At 39.1% G+C, this 19337-nt stretch overlaps 1 protein-coding gene across 2 annotated transcripts in view; it reads left to right on the forward strand.

The window, feature by feature from the left end:
- The window catches only part of LOC120783708 (inactive phospholipase C-like protein 2), a 43591-nt gene that overhangs the window by 14654 nt on the left and 9600 nt on the right, over positions 1-19337 (forward strand). For both annotated transcript variants that reach the window (XM_040116858.1, XM_040116857.1), the window contains exons 2-4: positions 4827-7310; positions 8602-8805; positions 16194-16269. In XM_040116858.1, the coding sequence (XP_039972792.1) occupies positions 4827-7310; positions 8602-8805; positions 16194-16269 (2764 nt within the window). The remainder of the gene's footprint in view (positions 1-4826; positions 7311-8601; positions 8806-16193; positions 16270-19337) is intronic.

A 19337-nucleotide genomic window follows, 5' to 3' on the forward strand; every position in this document is an offset into this window, starting at 1 on the left:
CACCATTCAGCTTTCCCTTTATTCAAATAAAATAAAACGCAATATGAGTATTCTTTTTTTTTTTTTTTTTTGGTGTTTCAAAAACTGAACTGTAAGCCTAAATCTATAGTGGGTATTATTAAGCATATAAGATCATATACTATGGCACCTTTTTTAGCACTATCGAAATTGGTCAACTTAGTTGGGTTGTGAACTCTCAGGCGATCATTACCACACCGTTGTTGTTGAATTATTTGCTCATTTCAGCTCGACCTACATTTCATTTTCAATCAATGAAAGTGACGTTGTGTGACAGCGGCGCAGGAGCATGCATGAACTCGCAAGGCAGACAGCTGCGGCAGTGCTGCTTTTTTTTTCCACAATAAAACATTAATTTTCACAATCAAATCTTTTTTTTATTTTTATTTTTTTTTTTACACAATTGAGAGCTAGTTAGGTTAATAAAGTTAAGTTATCACCAAGTCCTAGAAAAGATGGAAAATTGATGATACAAAGTCCAGACTTACATTGTAGCCTGGTCATAAAGTTAAACACTGGCCATCGACTAGCACATGTCCACATGTTGGCTATCACACAGCATCACGTTACTCCACTTTATATTTTATAACCCTCATGTTGACACCTTCGCTGCATGCTTGCACATCCCCCAGTCAAATGAATGAGAAAATTCTTTATTTTTTCACACAGAGCAAATGTCTGCGTGAACACGACCTAAGTGTGTAGTGGAGGAGATTTTAATGCAATCATAGCTCTAATCCAGATTTAGAAAATCATTCAGCATCTGTTTCTTGATCCCAAGACTGAGCGTTTGCATTATACCAAATGACATCATATATTTGAGACATTATATATTTGTTTCCTCTTACCAAAAGAAATCAATAGCAGCTGTACAATGGATACCACAGAGATGTATTTTAGGCTAACCAAATGGCCACATTTGTACCATACTGGTCGCAGCGTTACATTAGTATTCAGAAGAAATTCATTTCATTGAATTGATTAACATTTTTGTGAACTGAAGCCAGTCCCGCTCTGGAGCTTGAAAGTTGATTTGTGCTGCAATGTGATTCAGGTGATTCACATTGCTTGTTGTTGGGGATGTAAGTAGAACAGTGGAGCAGAGAGTAATGGGTCCCCCGTGATGTCCTCAGTTTTACTGATAGTATATAACTGCTCACTAAGACAGAAAAAAATTCAGGATTCAGATTCCTATGGGATCTGTGAGCAGTTGGATATACTCTGTCTTACTTAGTCACTCTCTCTCCTTCTTGCTTCTTCATCATCTGTTCCTGTGTTTGCTTCCCTCTCTGACTCATTCTCTGTCTCTTTCACTCACTTAACAAACACACTCTAAAACATACCAAACATATATTGAAACAGCATGCAAAGACATAAAAGTATTTTCCCTTATCAGGGTGAGCCTACCGGGATTAGCCTTATTATCTCTTTGTTATGGAACACTATGAAAACATCTAATATCCTTTTTATATTCTACTGACTTGCAATCAAAATGTACCAGGGCATTTCTTCTCTGAACATAACTAAAAAGAAAAATGAACTTGGTAATGGATACTGAGCACTGTGAAACAACAGCTATGCAAAAAAAATTCTCTTAACAATAAAACACAGACTTTGATGTTGGTTCCCCTGACATTTTATAAAAAATAGTTTTAAAGATTTCAAAGAAGTGATAAGTAACAGCATGGTGTGGCAGTATGTTTTGTATGTTTACTCTTGAAAACGCAGTGTTCTCTTTATTGAAAGTACTTACTAACACAAAATAATGGTAACACACTAGTTGTGATTGGATAAGGTTGTTGATCAATGCCAGTGACTCAGGATATACTCACTGGTGCTGTAATCTCTGGCTTAAAAAATGTACTTTACAGCTCATACTTTATAACATACCACCCTGTGGATTTAAATACCACTCCCAGTCAAATTATGCAGGTGAACTGTTGATCCTGTATGACCCACAAGATCCATAATCAGTCCTGTTTTTCGCTAAAACAGAGAAACCTCGTTGTTTGTAGGATGGATTAGGGTCTTAATTGAGGCTGTGTGCACTGACATTACTTGAACATTTCAGGTTTTCCCGTTTTATAGTTTTGGTGATGTGCTTTGGCCTGACTAACAAAAAATCTTGACCATGGTTCACTTTGTGTTTATTATTGGACTGAGATGATAGGTGATATTTACATCGAGAGGAATATGTAACCTATAAAGCGAGTATCTGATGTAATTATAAATAGACAATCTGATAATGGAGATCATGTCTTCTAAGTATCATTTAAGGACTAATAAAACTGTACTTATTGCACAAGAAAACAACCTTGGCCTCCTTACTTTCACCAGAGGCAGAAAGGGGAATGTTGCATAAGAAATATTCAGCTCAGAAAATAATAACATATGCTAAAACAGAGTTGTGTGTGTGCAGTATTGTTTTCTAGTTTCGGTAATGGAAGCAGGGGGACATGCTGAGGTTAATGCCTTGTATTGCAGCTCTGGCAATGCAGCAGGAACCAGACACATACCATCAGTAAGCTGTGACTGTAACACAAGGCTAACAAGAAGACAACAAGTCCAAATTCTTGCCCAGATCATAAGGATTATCTGCAGTCATGCATTTAGGTTTTAAGCTCCCCTTTTATAAAATGAACTCCCCAAGGCAGCAGACAGTGTAAAAGAATGTGATTATTATGTTTACATTTTACCTGACATGGTCCATCCATGGTTCAAAGAAGTGTAAAATTCCTCCAATCAGAATAGAATCGTCACAGTTCATGAGCTTTGTAATACTGTTACAAAGATGGGATTTATAATGATTAGAGGTTGTTTGAGTCTCCTAGGCTTCCATCATCCTCTGAACATATCTGTTTATTATTTTGTTATGATTGTGCAAACAAACAATCTGACTGAGACTATGCTGTCAGCAGCAGGCTGCAATGTGGTCAGTAACTATTGCTTTTGCTGCATCTTGTCCAGTCACAAACAAGTATATACACATTGTGTCATAGCCAATCCCTGTATACCTCTAACAGCTAGTGCTGAACTATGGTAGTGTGCCAGACCATAGAGGAGACAGTAAGCAGACAGACGGCACAAAAGTGAGTGATTATAATCAAACTGCTTCCAAAATTACTTTAAAAAGCTGATCCTGTCTAAAACGAAAGCTACACTGCCATCTATCTCATGTGGTGTAGTCAAATTTATTTTCATAAATACTGTCAGCAGAGAGGGCTGATTTAGGTCACTGAATAGGTGAAGTAAAAGGCATAACATGTAAATGTCAAGGAAGGTGTGTGCTCCTTTATGCATTTACAGACATGTAGAAATACACATGGAAATCATGCAACCAATGCAATCACTTTGTAGCTTTGCCCATCCCTCCTTCACACAATGATGTCTATGAGTACTGTTTTTTTCAGTATGTTAAGGATGCACAGGTCCGAGTTTGTTTACATAAGAGGTTGTGAGGGTTTTGAGCATTTCATTAAACCCCAAAGGAATATGAAGACCAAGGGTTTTGTACTGGAGTGCAGCGTAAGGAATTCTTAACTTGGCAACATCATATTGTTGACAAAAGGATACATTCCTTTTGTATAAAGTAGTATCATTAAACTGCCACATGATAACTAACAACGGCTTGGGTTTGGCTGTTGTTAAATTGGGGAAATGAGTTTGAATAATCCAAAATAAAAAATGGTGTCCTTGTGTTGAAGGAACCTGCTGCATTGGAAAGAGCAGGGTTCTTTGAAAATCTCAGAAACTGTCCTTGTGTTGAAGGAACCTGCTGCATTGGAAAGAGCAGGGTTCTTTGAAAATCTCAGAAATGTGGCTGCTTTAGTTGACTGGATTTGTGTGGGTGATACTTCCTGAAGGAGATTCCCTGTTGTATCTCAGTAATATACAGTGACAGGTACCTTAAGTCACCCAACAAAGTTGGTGCTGTGATTCTCCTCAGCAAATGCCCAGAGGGGACAAAGGGGGGCCAGGAAGGAAGGACTATATATGCACACAGTATATCAGAGCAGACAGCATGTTGTGTTGAGTTGTATTGTTCTGTAGGGTAGGCATTAACCTGAATTTGGTCTATCTACGGTGACAGTTTCTAGGCAGGATATTTAATCCTGAATCGTAATTTGAAAGACATTTGTCAGAAATAAAATACTGAAGCGAATTAGGCCTTTTGCTAAAGGTAAAAATGGAATTGCTTGTATTCAGATTTTATTTAATTTGTGCAGAAATTTGGTTAAAAAAAATCCCTGCTGTAGTGAACATGCTAGAGGTTAGTTGAGGGAAAGATTGAGGGAATGAGGTAATGATTAAAACAAACAAGTGTCTTTGTTCACCCTGTTGACAGGCAACACACTGGCTGGCCTCAGTATGAGTCTGAATCTGGACTAATACTGGGTTGCCTTACCCAAAGTGTTATATATGTGTACATAACAAAGAACTATTTTCTTTTTTGAGCCAAGTTGGTCTTATGTTTCTCTCTTCACCTGTGAAAGATTGAAAATAACCGTAAATGTGCATGGAACTTTTACTCTATAGACTTGATCGATATGTTTAGTTAAGATGAGAAGCAAAGTGGGCAAAAACTTTCCATCTTCAAACTGTAAACTTTTCAGGAAGTAAGAAAAACATGCCTCTATACAGCTGAAAAGATATGCCTTTATATTACTTTAAGTAAAAAAATTAAAAAGTTTAAAGATCTTCACTTTTGTTTTTGTTTTTAAGGGTTAGTTTGATAAATTATGACTTTATCATTCAGTGTGTATGGAAAGATTTTTATTTATGGAAAATGCTCTTCTGTTTCTGTGCAGGATGGCTCAAGACAGCGTAAAGAAAGAAAGAAGACTGTATCATTCAGCAGCATGCCCACTGAGAAGAAAATTAGCAGTGCAAGTGACTGCATCAGTGCAATGGTCGATGGCTCTGAGCTGAAGAAAGTGCGATCGAATTCGCGCATTTACCACCGCTACTTTCTCCTTGATGCTGACATGCAGTCTTTGAGATGGGAGCCCTCAAAGAAGGAATCAGAAAAGGCCAAAATTGATGTAAAATCCATCAAGGAGGTTCGGACAGGAAAAAATACTGACACTTTTAGAACTAATGGAACCTATGATCAGATATCAGAGGACTGTGCTTTCTCAGTGATCTTTGGGGAGAACTATGAGTCCCTGGACTTGGTGGCAAACACTGCAGATGTAGCCAACATATGGGTAACAGGGCTGAGGTACCTCATCTCCTATGGGAAACATACGTTAAATATGATAGAGAGCAGTCAGAACAACATGCGCTCATCATGGCTGGGTGAGCTTTTTGATCAGGCAGACAGTAACAACAGCAAACAAATAACAATATGTGCTGCTGTGCAGCTAGTCAAAAAGCTGAACCCGGGACTTAAAAATGTGAAAATAGAACTAAAGTTCAAGGAGCTTCACAAAGCTAAAGACAAAGCTGGTTCTGATGTGACAAAAGAGGAGTTCATTGAGGTCTTTCATGACCTTTGCACCAGACCAGAAATTTATTTTCTCTTTGTTCAGTTCTCCAGCAACAAAGAATTTCTGGATACCAAGGACTTAATGATATTTCTTGAGGCAGAGCAGGGTATGGCACAAGTAAGCGAAGACACCAGCTTAGAGGTCATTCAGAAATATGAACCATCTAAAGAGGGCCAGCTCAAGGGCTGGCTTTCTCTCGATGGCTTCAACAACTATCTTATGTCACCAGAGTGCCATATATTTGACCCTGAACAAAAAACAGTATGCCAAGACATGAATCAGCCCTTGTCCCACTATTACATCAATGCATCCCACAACACATACCTGATAGAAGATCAGTTCAGAGGTCCCTCAGATGTGACAGGGTATATCCGTGCTCTCAAGATGGGCTGCCGCAGTGTAGAGCTGGATGTGTGGGACGGGCCTGAGAACGAACCTGTTATTTACACTGGCCATACAATGACATCACAGATAGTTTTTCGCAGCGTTATTGACGTCATCAACAAGTATGCCTTTGTTGCGTCTGAGTTTCCACTGATACTGTGTTTAGAAAACCATTGCTCCTTAAAGCAGCAGAGAGTGATGTTTCAGCACCTTAAGAAGATCCTTGGAGACAAGATCCACCTAGATCCTCCTAAACCTGAGGACTGTTACCTCCCTTCTCCCTCTGAACTGAAGGGAAAGATCCTGCTGAAGGGTAAGAAACTAAGCACAAATTGCACTGCTTCAGAAGGTGAGGTGACAGATGAGGACGAGGGGGCAGAGATGTCTCAAAGGATGAGCATTGAGTCTGCAGAACAACAGACTATCGCACCCAAGAAATTCCAGCTGTCAAAGGACCTTTCTGATCTGGTGACCTTGTGTAAGTCTGTGGAGTTCAGAGACTTCCCAACGTCTTTCCAGAGCCAGAAGCACTGGGAGCTCTGCTCTTTCAATGAAGTCTTTGCCAGTCGCTGTGCCAGTGACTTCCCAGGTGACTTTGTTAACTATAACAAAAAGTTCCTGGCACGGGTTTACCCTAGCCCCATGCGGATTGACTCCAGCAACATGAATCCGCAAGATTTCTGGAAGTGTGGTTGCCAGATTGTGGCAATGAACTACCAGACTCCCGGCCTGATGATGGATTTAAACATTGGCTGGTTCCGTCAGAACGGGAACTGCGGCTATGTGCTGCGCCCAGCAATCATGAGGGAGCAGGTTTCATATTTTAGTGCCAACACTAAAGATTCAGTGCCTGGTGTTTCTCCACAGCTCTTACACATTAAGATCATCAGTGGACAAAACTTCCCAAAACCCAAAGGCTCAGGTGCAAAAGGAGACGTAGTAGACCCCTATGTGTACGTGGAAATACACGGCATACCTGCTGACTGCGCTGAACAAAGGACTAAAACAGTCAACCAGAATGGGGACAACCCTCTATTTGATGAGAGCTTTGAGTTCCAGATAAATCTCCCAGAGCTTGCAATGGTGCGCTTTGTGGTGCTAGATGATGACTACATTGGGGATGAATTTATTGGCCAATATACCATCCCCTTTGAGTGTCTCCAGCCAGGTTTCCGCCATATACCGCTACAGTCTCTGACAGGGGAGGTTCTGCCACATACCTTGTTGTTTGTTCATGTGGCCATAACCAATCGAAGAGGAGGCGGTAAACCACACAAAAGGGGACTGTCTGTGCGAAAGGGCAAGAGGAATAGAGAGTATGCCAGTATGAGAGTGCTATTGATCAAGGCTGTGGATGATGTCTTCAAAACAGCCATGCTGCCACTTAGGGAGGCAACAGACCTCAGAGAAAACATGCAGGTAAGACATTTAAGTTAAACTCTACTAAAGGCTTATTTGATTCGCTTGTGTGTTCACCAGCAATATCATCACTGGTATATGTGGTGACTGCATGACTCTTTCTTCTGTCTTCCAGCATCTAAATGTTTTTTCTCAGAAAGAGTAGACTGAAGAAGTCAAGCATATATAACATACAGTTTATATAAGATTGTAATCAGATTTACTACAGAGAATCTTGAGCATCTTAAAACGGCTCCCTCTCTGGAAAGAGAAACAAAAAACCACCAGGCTTGACTGAATCAGATTTGATCTAATCCTTATGTGTTGTGCAATAGTCAAAAGAGATGCAGAGATATAAGTTGAGGAAAATTATGATATGAGTCCCATTTGAATGGTAGATCCATGTATTAGATATTCGCAACTTCTACTGTGTAAATTGGAAGAGGTTACAGTGGAATGGAAGTGGTAACAAATATTCATTTTGAAATCATGACTTTTCTCATGCTACAACAAATGATGAACATGGCCTATAGCAGGTTGTTTACATATTTTAACTGTAACACTTAATATTTTTAATTGCCTCCAATCCAGATGAGCCCAATGTCACCTTGGACTTTTTTTTCTTTCCGATAGTGAGCAGGTTTGTTCGCTATCATGAAAACAGTCATTTTGTCTCTTTTGTGCACATTTATCACATATCTCTGGTCTTCTATCTATCCTCATTTGAAGTCTCTGTAAAAAAAACTTGAAATTTTATGAAAAAGGCTGTACTGGAGTATCACAGTATCTGTAGTTAGTCTCATGTTGTTTCTCTTCAGGCATTGTATTAGGATTTATTTTAGTAGCCCTGTTTATATTGCAGTCATTGTGTGATAACAAGCCACTGGCCTTGAGACTATAACACATCTTGGCCATCCTGTAACAGTTTGTCCCTCCGGTTGTTTTTGTAGAGTTTAATTTTGGCCTTTCACAGGAAGGTTAGGATTTGTGTGTGCTTGTTCCATTTCCATGTAATACTGGTGTCAGTCCAAAAGGATTGAATGTTTAGGAGTGGCTAACAAATGCCAAATGAAACTTCTCACATGTAATGAGTGAGCTTCCAGCCATTTCCTCTGACATGGTGTTACTCCTTCGAGTTGTGGTTGTATGATTTATGTAGATCAATTCCAGACTGAAGCAACATGGAATATTAAGTTCCTCTTTCTTCAGATGTATACTGATGACTATGACATTAGACATTTATTTTGTTTGGCATGTCAGTGTCAACCAGCATTACAGCATGCAAGCCTAGTTATAACTTCTCTCTCTGCAGAATGCCATAGTGTCCTTTAAAGAGCTGTGCGGCCTTTCAGCCGTGGCTAACCTGAAGCAGTGCATCTTGGCCCTTTCACCTCGACTGACTGGACCTGACAACAGTCCCCTTCTGGTGTTCAACCTCACTGATGATTACCCCAACTTGGAGCCCCAAGGCCTACTCCCAGAGGTCCTCAAGAAAGTCGTCACCACCTATGACATGGTGAGTCGCAGTCAAGAAGAATCTTTTCACTTTTTTTGCATAGTAATAACACGTGAAACAAAGCTGATATAAGCGGATGGAGGAGAGAGACAAATAACTGATCACTGTGTGGGTAAATTCTAAAATGGGGTTTTTATATTCAGTTTTACAACTTCAAAGAATACAAAATTTTCAGTAAACATGATTTAATCTGCTGCTGTTTTGAAGTAGCTGTGTTTTTTCTGTCTTCTCTGTCCTCATGGTTCTTGTGCAGGCAGCAGTGCACATAGAAATAACCTTTTCTAAACAGTAGTTTACTGGGGATTTGGCAGTGGTGCTGTCTATTTTTCTATCTATCTATCAATGCTTCCACCCATCAAAGGGAAAAAGAAGACCAAACCAGCTTTGACTCCAATCAAATCAATACTTTGGCTTTACTGGTCTTAATGGGGACACACAGAAATGGTTAGGTAATGGGGCCAGAGCTCTTTTAAGTAATAAAATCAATGTTCACAAGTTATGCAACATGCCATTGAGGCTATTCTCAGACGCCATTATCCTTAAAACATCCTGTTCTATTACACTGATTGTTAGCACATCATGAGCAGGTCAACTTCCAAACATTATTTCAAGCAGAAGGCTTCAAAAATCCACTGGCAGAAGTAGGGCCACAAATGAACTACTCCTAATACTTTTGCATCCAGTAATTAGAGTTTCAGACATTTCCATCCTCATTATGTCCCCCAAAATATTAATCAAAAACAGTAAGATATTCACTGTTTAGCATCAGTGTCTGAGACCCACACATTTACAGTATGAAAAGAGGGAAAACACACTTTAGGATGAATATTAGTGAGGCACACATGGCGTTGGCAGCATCATATTAAATATTTTGTTTGATAGATTTGTAATATACTCTGATAATTTGAATGGCCCAGTGACACATTTGAGTTGATATACATTTCACTTGTAATTTATCTTGCTAAGCAAACAGTACTTGGACAAACAGTATGTAAATGGAAATGACACAATTGAGTGCTATCTGCACACCACTGTGTTATTTTTATGGCACACTTTATCCCTTGAGACTCAAAGATGAACATCTGAAAAAGGGGATGATGCTGAAAAGACTCACAGATTAAGGTGACCCCTCTGCTCTATTAAGAGTCGGGAGTGGAGGGCTAGGTAATTGGCCCTGATGGAAAGAGCGCCAGGAAAATTGAGTTGGAGAGGAAGACAGGACAAAATGACAGGTGTTTGGGGACTAAAGTCGAATAAATTAAGAGCAAGGGCTTAAGTGGTGGGAAGCTACAGGCCTTGATCATCAGCAGAGGGCTAGAGGAGACAAGCAGGAAGGTGCAGAGCTGAAAAGGGGCCGACAAGCACGGAGGCATAAATGAAACGAGGAGAGGCAAACTTAAAGAGTTGTAAATAATGTATGGAACAGTCAGGCACTGTGTCAAAATCCTCTACTTGCAATAACCAGGCTTTTGCTTCCTAATTAGTAAAAATAGAATCTGGGTCTCAATCCCTGCCCATTTATGTGCTGAAAAAAAAATTTGTAGAGACGATGCCAGCTTATGGTCTTAGATAATATGGTCTGATTTCTGTTTTTGTTCACAACAGATGAACTAAGGGCACAGTTGGTAGATGGAGAAAACACGAAAATACAAAATCTCTGTAACGCTGATCCAAAGAAACTTTAAAACCCATGTGTTAAGTCATTTCATTACTTGGCAAGAACCCAATATTATTTTTTCCTTAAGTTTTTGAAAATATCTGAATTATAGATGTATAGTTAGGTACATAAGTATTTGGACGGTGACACAATTTTCATAATATAGCCTCTGAAAACCACCACAATGGATTTGAAACAAATCCATCAAGATGTAATTGAAGTATAGAATTTCAGCTTTAATTCAAGGGGTTTAACAAAAATATTGCATAACCATGTAGTAATTTAATGACAGCCATTTTTATACATGGTCCTTCCATCTCAAGAGGCTCAAAAGTAATCGGACAAACCAACATAATTATAAATTATGTATTCAAGTATTTTTAATACTTGAATGAAAATTCTACAGTCAATGACTGCCTGAAGTCTGGAATCCATGGACATCAACAAATGCTGAATTTCCTGCCTTGAAATGCTTTGCCAGGCCTCTACTCCAGCCACCTTCAGTTGCTGCTTGTTTGTGAGTCTTTTTGCCCTCAGTTTTGTCACCAGGAAGTGAAAAGCATGCTCAGTTGGGTTGAAGACATGTAGGCAATTGAAGAATATTCCATGTCTTTGCCTTGAGAAGCTCTCTTGGGTTGCTTTTGCAGTATGGTTTGGGTTATTATTCATCTTTACTTTGTGGCACTATCCTATCAGTTCTGCAGCATTTGGCTAAATCTGTGCAGGTAGTATAGATCCATACACTTCAGAATTCATCCTGCCGTTTCTGTTAGCAGTCACAAACACCAGTGACCCAGTTCAATTGGCAGCCATACATGCCCATGCCATAACACTGCGTCCACCATGTTTGACAGATGTGGTATGCTTTAGATCATGAGCCTTTTCTTTCCTTCTCCAAACACTTATCTTCTCATCATTCTGGTACAAGTTAATGTTGGTTTCATCTATCTAAAGAATCTTGTTCCGGAGGTGGGCAGACTTTTATAGAGGTTTTCCGGCAAAGTCTAATCTGGCCTTCCTGTTCTTGAGTCTTACCAGTGATTTGCACCTTGTGGTATTTACATTCATGAAGGTGTCTCTTGATTGTAGACTTTGACAATGATACGCCTACCTCCTCAAGAGTGTTGTTGCCCTGGCTAGATGTTGTGAAGGGTTTTTTTTCTTCACCAAGGAAAGAATTATGCGATCACCCACGTTAGCTGTCTTCTATGGTCTTTCAGGCCTTTTGGTGTTACTGAGCTCACCAGTACGCTCCTTCTTTTTAAAAATATACCAAACTGTTGATTCGGTCACTCATAAGGTTTCTGCTATCTATCTGATCGTATTTTTGTTTTGTTTTGTCAGCCTAATGACGGCCTCTTTCATTTGCTTCAACACTTCTTTGGACTGCACATATTGAGAGTTCCCCTGAATAGCTACCACATGCAAATTCAACACTTTGAATCAACTTCAGACCTATTATCTACTTAATAGATAAGTGCCTCTTGATGGCTTCGTTTCAAATCCATTGTGATGCTGTACAGAGGCAAAATTATGAAAGTTGTGTCACTGCCAAAATACTGACGGAGCTAACTGTATGTCAGTTCTATGTACTATTATTCATCTGCACATTTTCAATAGATTTGAATTCATAGTTAAGGTCGATTGTGTTTAAAAATGCATTCTTCTTTAGTAATACAGTTCTGCACGTGGCCAGTAAAAACTAAACTACTATCAACTTTAAAAATAAATGAGCATTTGTGTCTTTGTTAAATGCTGGTAATAATAATAATAATAGAACTAAACATACCACTTACAGGAGGTAGTCGTTAGCATGCAAATGGGGCACAGTACGCCAATTACCTTAAAAATGTGCCTTTAAATACATTTGAGATGCCACGTCTGCCACTAAGACAGTAATTTCTTCACCCATCAGGGAACTAATCACAGCTTGTGCGACAGCTCTAACTGCCGCCACTGCAGCTGCAGAGTAACACAAACAGCCAAAATCACTTGTTCATGACTGCTTGTAGCATAACATGGTGATTCACTAAATGGGCTGGTGAGACTGTATCTGTCCCCCATAAAGTACACAATATCAGGGGATGGACTCTATTTGATCGTGCTCAAAAAAGGGAAGATTTTATATTGTCTTTAGAAAATCCCTCCACTTTTTCATTTCCTGACTAATTCTCCTAAAATGAGTTATAGAGCTAAACTGTATTACTGGTATGTAGATGGAGATAATCATATAAACTTGCTGTAAGAAAATTTCATAGTACAAAACTAATTCTGTCAGATCTCTTGGCCATTTAGTGGAACTTGGTGGAATACGAAGAACGCAAATCAGTATATGTTGATAAGAAGGCGACAGTTCAACAACTAATTTATTATAGACAACCTTCAGTATTCAGTAGAGCCTGAGTTGCTGATGAAGTGTTTTCCTACCACAGTTATCTTAAATGATATATGTGGTGCTATTCTATATTTTTCTTACTGTCAACAAATTTAATGAAAAAACCAAAACCAACAACATGTTAGTCTGACTCTCAATACTTTCTGACCTCTTGAACCCGTCTGTGGCACTCAGCCCCAAACCTACTGGTTCTTACTGATGACATTAATCTTCAAAAACAGATTGCAAAAATATAGTTTCATTTTTACAAAAATGCTCAGACATTTTCTAAAACTGTTGTGCACTGCAGCTTTTAGCAAATGATATTCAAACAGGAATAACTCAAGCATATGTTGGGGATTAATACACATTTGGTGCTCTAGTGCACTGGTCCCCAACCCCTGGGCGTGGGTCGTTTCATACCGGGCCGCACAGAAAGAATAAATAACTTACATTATTTCCGTTTTACTTATTATCCGAGTCTGAACAATCTTTTATTTTGAAAAATGACAATCTAAATGATAATTGAAAATTCTCTCCGTTACGTCCGTCTGTTCTTCACTCACTCTTGACGCTTGTCAAGATGCTTTTCTCGGTCACGTGACGGAACGCTCATATTAAACCCACAAGCTAGCAAAATTAGTGTAAAACAGACGTCGTTGGAAAGTTTCTTTAAAAAGGGGAAAAGGCCCAGTTAGGAGACGGAAGAAGAGCCTATGACCACTAAGAAGAAGAAAGCTGCATTTAACAGACAATACCAGGAGACGTACTTAAAATATGGATTTATCGCGAAAGGAGATTCCAGAGCACCAAGCCCACTCTGCACTATATGCGGCGACTGTCTCTCCAACGAGGCAATGAAGCCCTCAAAACTGCTTCGCCATTTGGAGACCAAGCACCCTTTATTAAAAAACAAACCTTTGGAGTATTTTAAAAGGAAAAAGCGGGAACAAGATGGACAGAAGCAGTTACTGAGGGCATCCACATCAACAAATGCAAGTCCACTGAGAGCGTCATACTTGGTGGCTAACCGTATTGCTAAGGCTAAAAAGCCATATCATATCTATGTGAAGCGGGTTTTTCTGCAGTCACAGCAACCAAAACAAAATTACGGAGTAGAATGGACATAAGCAACACACTTCGGGTGTCATTGTCTCCCATTACCCCTAGATGGGACCGTCTTGTCGCAGAGAAACAAGCTCAGGGCTCTCATTGAATTAGCGTTATGTTGAGTTATATTTTTCATGTACTTTATATTTGTTTTGTGGCGTAACTTATTTTGAAGGCATGTTCAAGTGTTACCATAGCGACCAGAGAGGATGTTACTCTTGTTATGTTGTTGGCGCATGTCAGGAGGACGCTGCTAATAAAAAAAAAAAAGTTACATACGAGTACACAGTGGATTCTCGTTTATTATTATATTTACAAAATACCACGTTTTATGTTGGTCGTATCATTTTATTTTGTTGTATTAATCCGCCACACCTTGAAGGCCGGTCCGTGAAAACAATGCTTACATTAAACCGGTCCGTGGTGCAAAAAAGGTTGGGGACCCCTGCTCTAGTGAATTTCCAGCAGCAGAACAGTGTATGTGGGTTTGACTCAAAATAAACTACAGTGATAGTAGTTATGAGCAATGAGCAATGAGCAAACATATCAGCCACGGCAACAGTGTGGCCCTTTGGTTTGTTTCATTAGTTTTTGGGTAGTGATTGAGGTCAATGGCAAAGATTGATTAAATATATTAAGTCGTTAAGTCAATTATATTTCTATAGCACTTTTCATACACAATGGCAATTCAACATGCTTAACATCAGCAAATTGCTCAGTATTATAAAATCATCTTAAAACAAATCCCAAATAATATGTAGATGCAACTAAAAGTGACAACCACATCAGCACACACAAAATTACATTAAAATTAAAATAGGTAAAAAGAAGTAGGTGTTAAACAAAACTAGTGATACGTCTGAGAAAACAGAGGTTTCAAGACTTGGATGCACAGGCAATACTTAGTATGATCAATTCATTGTTGGTTTTGGTCTTTTCACAGGATTTATGGTCAATAACAAAAATATAGAGTATCATCAGATTTATCCTTCAATAAAACTAAATTGTCTACAGGAGTAATAAAGGGTGTCAATAATTTAAATGGTCTTTCATCTTTATTTCTAAAAGTAGTTTCCATTTTTCACATTTGCCCTCCATACTGCTCTTGACACCTCTCTGCACACCGCTCCCTGCTCGCTCTGTTCTTGGTGGCCAGCCACTGAGCTAGCATGCTCCAGAGATCGATCTCAGGGGCAAGATGTTGGTCGCTGCTCTTTTTCACAGGATGGCTTTGTTACATTAGCCTTGAATAAAAGGGTGTTTTTCTTTCCTCCATTTCCGTCTTAGCTGCTGAGCAGGGCAAGTCTGGCTGTTTGACCCCCCTTAGGTAGTGTACAAGTGAAGGTAGTGCACAAGTGAACGTACAAGTCATTTACAACAATGCTGCATACACAAATGCCCCAGTACCCAACAGGCCCGAATTAAAATCAAAAGCAGAGCAACTTTTGGGTATATGTCTTCTTTTTTTAGATGTGAAAATTAAGCAATAACTGAGATAATCAGAGAGAAAGATCCAGATGGATCTATGAGGCACCGTGTTAACTCAGTGCTTATTTACCTTTTTGACAGGCTACCTTTGTATCATTAGCCTCCTGTAACACAAATGTGCTGTTGTCCTTCTGTAAGGAAACCAAAGCTTTTTTTGGGGCGCGGTGCGGAAAGGATGCGGTGTCTGCATTTAATGTGCAAATGAATTACCAAAGCCTTTGAGTCTGCATTAACAGCCACCATGAGAGTTTTAACAGTTTGCAGGTCAGCATAGTTTGTGCACTCAATTAAGGCTGAGCATAACACCAGAGGAGCTAAACTTAGCATCTTTCACATCTGCAATTTCACAGATACCAGGGTAGTGGTGTGCTTCAAAATTACTCATGTTTACACTTTACTCCCATCATAATCAAATGACCTTGATTATCTGCCTTTTCTCTTAAAGAGATGTTTTCAAACCCAAGCATCAGGATTGAAATATATATTCTTCCCCTGAAGATAAGACACTATTCCTATCTGAAAAATTAAAGTAACTTTTAATAAACACCCTAATTGCTTGTGTCTCCTTCTCTCTAATTTGTGCTTTCAAAAATGCAATTAAGCGACCTTGCCCACTGCCCTGCCTGTAATAACAGCTTGTTTTTCAGAGCCCTCCCTGGATAGAAACACCCAGTCACCAGACAGAGACCGCGCTCTGCTTTTGTTTTGCTGATGTGGAAAGTGAATGCAAATGTAAACGATATGTGTGTCTCCTTTCAGGTGATCCAGACTAGCAAGACTCTCCTGGAGAACTCCGAGGGGGTGTATGAGAGAATTCTACAAACCCAAAAAGCAGGTAAGAGATGGTCAGATGGCAAAAGAGAAAAAACCATAAAAGTCTGTGTTTTCTGACGGTATCGGCCAGCCCCTGAATGTTTGCCTGCGGCCCCACCGTCTCTCTAACGCCAAAAAACACAGATTAATCAATATAAATTAAGTAGGACTGATTACACTTTGCTTATTTGTACAAATGGAATTACGATTTGATTCATGTTCAAGTATGTGATCAAGCATTGAAAAGCTTTGGTTTAGACAGAGGTGTTTAATTCACACCAGTAACAGCCTCTCTGCTGTATTCTAATTACAAGGGTTGGTTTAAGGTTCAGAGAGCTGAGGGAACTGGGGCAAGGCAACATCACAGCTAACAGATGGCAGTCCATCTTTAGTCCTTAGCCACAAGACACGCCATACCAGTTAGATCTTCATGTGTGTGTGTATTTAATGTGTTCATCCAGCTTTCTCTCCTATTGTAACATTTTGACTTCATTTGGCCAGGGTTACAGTTAATCCAATCAGCTTTTCTGGGAAGCATAGCTTGAATGGCAGCTCATAAGAGAATGCACACAGACAGACTTGGGAGGGAAAATTTTGGATGCACAATTCTTAGTGGTCAGTGTTACTACTGCTCCTGTTTTAAGAGGTCAGTCTTTATTTTGCAACAATTCTTGTTTCTTGTAACTAGTTGCAGTCTACCAGAAAAATGGGTAAAAGCTGTTAATGAGTCGAAATTCAATTTTGACTTTAATGTGCTTCATAATGCAGCACTTTGTGGCAATGAATTCCATCTAAGTAGAATAGAAAGCAAATTAATCATTGAGTAAGGCTGCTGGAAGCATTAAGTGAAAATGGAAGGGAGCAAAGATGGACCATCATTACCACGACTCAGCTTTATTGGTTTCCAGATGGATGACTCATAAAATATTCATTGTATATTGTCTCGGCACATCAGAGAGGAGTAGGACTGTCTTTTAATCAAAGGCTTGGTGCATTTTTTTTGTTTTCTTTGGTTGACCACCTTCCAGCCCGTCACAATTACCAGCTAGTGGGATAAAGACGTGCTTGAACTTTGCAATTTAAAATGGCTACTCTATGACATGAGTGAGTTGTGTCTAGTCATAATGACCCCATTTTATCTGTACAGCCTTTGTCAGCATTTTTCTTATTCTATTTTCAAGGCCACTGGCTGTTTTGCCAGCAGTTTACAGATCTACAGTTTGAAATTATTTACAGTGTGTACAGTTTGCAAATGTGTTAGCTCAACACATTAATATTACACAGTTTGATTTTGAGAGCATATGTTCAAGTGTGCATTGCTAAATGTTGTGCCTCCTCGAGTTCTACCTGTTGCTCATCTTCCATGACACATTAATCACTCGTTTTGAAAGATAATCTTTTTCTACTTCATTTCTGTATCAGTAAAGTTCTGTTCTAGGGCAAATGATGCTGGTGATGACATTTCACGAGTTGCACATTTAGAAACACAACAGGATCTTATGTAACTATCCTTTGTGCTGCACAGTGAGTTATTGATAAATGCCTTGTCAGAGTGAATCATTCCTTCATATGAAACAATAGTCAGATGCATAACACAACAGTGAAAACATTCCAGTGGACCGAACCTTTTTTCAAAAGCTTCCACAGAAGCTTTGTGGGGCTTTTGTTGTCAAAGCACCATTATACTGTATATTATCATCTAAAATCTAACTGCCAGAAAATTTAACAGCCAAAAACTGCAAAGTAGGACACAACAGATGGCAAAGTGATAAACTTGAACATGGATTTATCGTGAACCGGCGGTGTCTGAGAGTGTGTCTGTGCATGTGGGTACACTCGTACTTGTGTATTTCAATGTGTGCATGCGATGTAGTTTTGTGAACTTGTCTGTTGTGTAGAAACTGGGTCAGTACAAACCCAAGTCCCCCTTTTACAGCATGCTGAGTGTTCCGGCAGCAACAGCTATTAAAGTTGTGAATAATCTATCTCATCCGCTCAGGCAGGGCCCACTTTCCCCTATGAAAAAAAAACAAAAAAACCCACACAAAGGCAGTGTCTGTGAACACAGTCAGGTGTTTGCAGCTCAAACATGGATGCCACTTCAGGGCAACTAGATGGCTGAACCAGATGCAAAGTAACAAAATTAGTACACGAGATGTTCTTGTATGCCAAGTGCAAAGTTATGGTATTCGGCTGTGCAGAGTGGAGCTACAGTGACATTTTGCAGAATACAAAGCAAAGAGCCAATGTTTGTGTTACACATGTTAAAAATACCTTTTACTGTAGATACCCTTAGATCAAACAGTCTAATGAGATCTTTGTTCTTTGGCTTTGTCCGGTATGTGGGGCAGTGCGTTACTTTACTTCATTATATATCTTTACTCTGTTGCAAGTAATGATTATTTAAATTATCAATAATCTGCTGATTATTTTCTTGATTAATCATTTGGCATTTTTCTAATATTTTACAGACCAATGACAATATCCTAAAGCACAAGATAACATCATTAATGTCTTCTCTTGTTCAGCCAGCAGTCCAAAACCCCAAAATATTCAATTTAGGGTAATGCATGACCAAGAAAAAGCAGCAAATTCTAACATTTGACAACTTGGAACCATCAAAAATGTTTGCCATTTTGGCTAGAAAAATTACTTTTAATCAATTACCAAAATAGTTGCTTACGAAATATATGTAAGTCAATGGACAGACAGATAATTAGTAGGCAACTACTGTATTTTAATATTTTCAGTGTTTGACGAAAAAAAAGCATTTTACTTTTGATCTTTGTTCTTGTTTTCTGCTTAACCTTGTTTCTCCTTTTTAATTCTGTTTTGTAAAACACTAGAGCTGAAAAGATATATCAACTAATGTGACTAGTTTGATAGTCATTTGTCAGGCAAAAGTGCCAAACATTTGCTTCATCTCATTCCAGCATCCCAAATTTAAGGATTACCTCCTTTTTCAGTGTCATGTATAATAGTAAATTGAACATCTTTGGGCTTTAGACTGTGAGTTGCACAAAACAAGCAAATTGACAATGTCACCTTGGGCTCTGAGAAATTGTCATGGCCTTTTCTTCACAATTTTTT

Source organism: Xiphias gladius, chromosome 22 (assembly GCF_016859285.1).
Source record: "Xiphias gladius isolate SHS-SW01 ecotype Sanya breed wild chromosome 22, ASM1685928v1, whole genome shotgun sequence".
NCBI classification, from domain to species: Eukaryota; Metazoa; Chordata; class Actinopteri; order Istiophoriformes; family Xiphiidae; genus Xiphias; species Xiphias gladius.